Source organism: Mirounga leonina, unplaced genomic scaffold (genome assembly GCF_011800145.1).
Source record: "Mirounga leonina isolate KUSES-001 unplaced genomic scaffold, KU_Mleo_1.0 Mir_101595, whole genome shotgun sequence".
Lineage (NCBI taxonomy): Eukaryota > Metazoa > Chordata > Mammalia > Carnivora > Phocidae > Mirounga > Mirounga leonina.
In genome coordinates this window covers 11,489,279-11,491,475 of record NW_023270158.1, presented here as the reverse complement: position 1 = coordinate 11,491,475, position 2,197 = coordinate 11,489,279, and the positions used below count along the sequence as shown (strand labels likewise).

The following is a 2,197-nucleotide window of genomic DNA, read 5'->3' as shown; positions in this document are numbered from 1 at the left end:
GGGCGCCAGGAGACCCAGGGGCCCGGGCGCCAGGAGACCCAGGGGCCGGGGCGCCCTGGGGCTGCGGGGGCGGACCCGCCTCGGGGGAGCCCGGGGGCATCGCCCCCACGCCGGGCGGGGGGGAGCGGGGGGGCTCCTCTGCTGCGGCGGCGGCGGCGGCTGCTACCGCCGCCGCAGCAGGAGCGCCCCCGAGACTCTGAGCCTCACCGCGGCCCTGGTGGCGTTTCTCCCGGGCACGGACCTTGCTCTTCTGGCCCCGAGGCATGGCGACGCTGCGCAAGGCTGGTAGGTGGTGAGGGCACCTGGAGAGGGGGGACGGTGGGGTGGGGTGAGCCCCTTCAGCGGAGAGATCCCACCTTGGCTTTGACCACGGCCGCCCCTGCAGGGTCCCCCAGGGCACTGCTGTAGGACCCCACAGGCCTCCCTTGACCCTGGTCAGCCTGGGCCCTGAGCACCCTGTGGAGGAAGGGGGTGTGAGCCCTGGGCCCCCGGGCACGCAGCCCTGCCCGGGGTTTACTGGGGTGACGGCAGTGTTCTTGACAGGGAAGACCGCGGTGTCCGGGTTGGGGGGGGAGGACGGGGGGTCCTCGCAGTTCACATTCAGGATCGTCCTGTTAGTAATTGTTGGCAAGACCCGGGCCCCCACCCCCCTCCCCTGCTCTGAAGGAGAGACCCTGTGATCTTCCAGGGTACCCTGGAGGAGGAAAGCAGGGAGCACTTCAGCCCACCACTCGAGTCAGGGGGCACCTAGTGCCGAGCACTTATGGGAGGGCTTCCCTGCCCGCAGTTCGTGGGGTCCTCGGAATGACGCAGAATCCCCACTTGGACTCCGTGTAGGACCTGGGACCCCCCCTCCCTCTGACTGGGGCTGCACCTGCAGATCAGAGCTCTAACCGGCCTGAGACCTGAGAGGAGAAATGGTGGGAAGTCTCAGCCTGACATTCCTTTCTTGGGCTCTTAAGGGTCGACAGGAGGGGACGGGCCATATTCTCTCTGGTCCCCTCCCTTCAAGGGGGTGGTTCCCCCAGCCCTCACTCAGGGTCCTCCCCTGACTGCTGGTAGAGCCCAGAGCTGCTCCCTCTCGCCCTGCGGCTGGCCACTCCCGCTAATGGCAGCAGGGGCTGGAGACTCATTAGGAGGCGGACAGCCCTCACCCTGAGTCCCGGCAGGACCTGGAAATCCTCCCTCAGCTGACCTGCTGCCAGCCCCTTAGACCAAGGCCCCTACCTCCCCGAGTCTCTGCAGCACAAAGGGATGGAGCACCTTCGTCCTTAGACCGGCCCGGACCCTCGCAGGCCAAGGCCAGGAGCGGGGACTCTGCGTGGCCCCTGTCCTGGGGGAGGGAGTCCCCCCAGTCCTCACGAAGGACCTCTCCTTCCCGCCAGTCGGCCGGGGATCTCTGCCTGTGCTGAGCCGAGCCAGAGTCCAGCCGCCCCGGGCCAAGGCCTGCAATCCCCGAGACCCCGCGGGGTAAGCCAAGGGACTTGGGGCTTAACAGCCATATTGGGGCCTCCGAGCCCCGAGTGCAGGGGCGGAGCGGGACAGGGTCTGTTGGACCCCTCTTTCCAGGGGAGATGGGGCGGGGGGGCTGTCGGGGACGTGCCCCCACGGTTGTAACCCGGGACTCCTGGGACGTCGACCCCTAACAGCCCGTGGGACCCCTGTCCGCGCTCACCCTAGGCAGGAGCTGTCCGACAAGGCCTCGCCGGCCACGGCGTGGTTAGGAGGAAGTTCTCGAGGGCCACGAGGGCCACTTCCGGTCATGTGGGTCTGGGCCCCCAGGAGGACCGTGGAGGGTGGGGGCGGGCTCTGTGGGCGGGGCGGGGAGTGGGGGGATAGTGTGTGGTGTGCTGGGTTGTAGGGTGAGTCCCGCAGGGTTAGCAAGGGTGTTGTCACTGACTCTTAGCAGGTGGTGTGAATTCTCCCTCTGCCGTGCTGAGTGTGCTGGCCGCAGACCAAGGGTCTCATTTCGTTCCAGCCTCCAGTAGGAAGTATTTGGGGGTAGAGCTTAGCTGTCATCGCTGGGGCTTCCCCAATCTGACAGTCACCCGGTGGTAGCTTTTGGGGGGACCTGTGCACTTTGGCGGGGACTCAACTCCCTCAATCGTCTCTCAGGGTCTTTCCTTGACTCTTTGTAGGAGTTGTGATACCTCCCCTGTGCTGACTTAAGGCCTCACACCAATGACTTAAACTCTCT

At 66.6% G+C, this 2,197-nt stretch overlaps 1 protein-coding gene across 1 annotated transcript in view; it reads right to left on the bottom strand.

The window, feature by feature from the left end:
- The window catches only part of LOC118003602 (melanoma-associated antigen B4-like), a 1,047-nt gene extending 782 nt beyond the window's left edge, over window positions 1-265 (bottom strand). Inside the window, exon 1 of the mRNA XM_034994679.1 lies at window positions 76-265. Coding sequence (XP_034850570.1) covers window positions 76-265 — 190 coding nt within the window. The remainder of the gene's footprint in view (window positions 1-75) is intronic.
- Window positions 266-2,197: the final 1,932 nt, after the last annotated feature.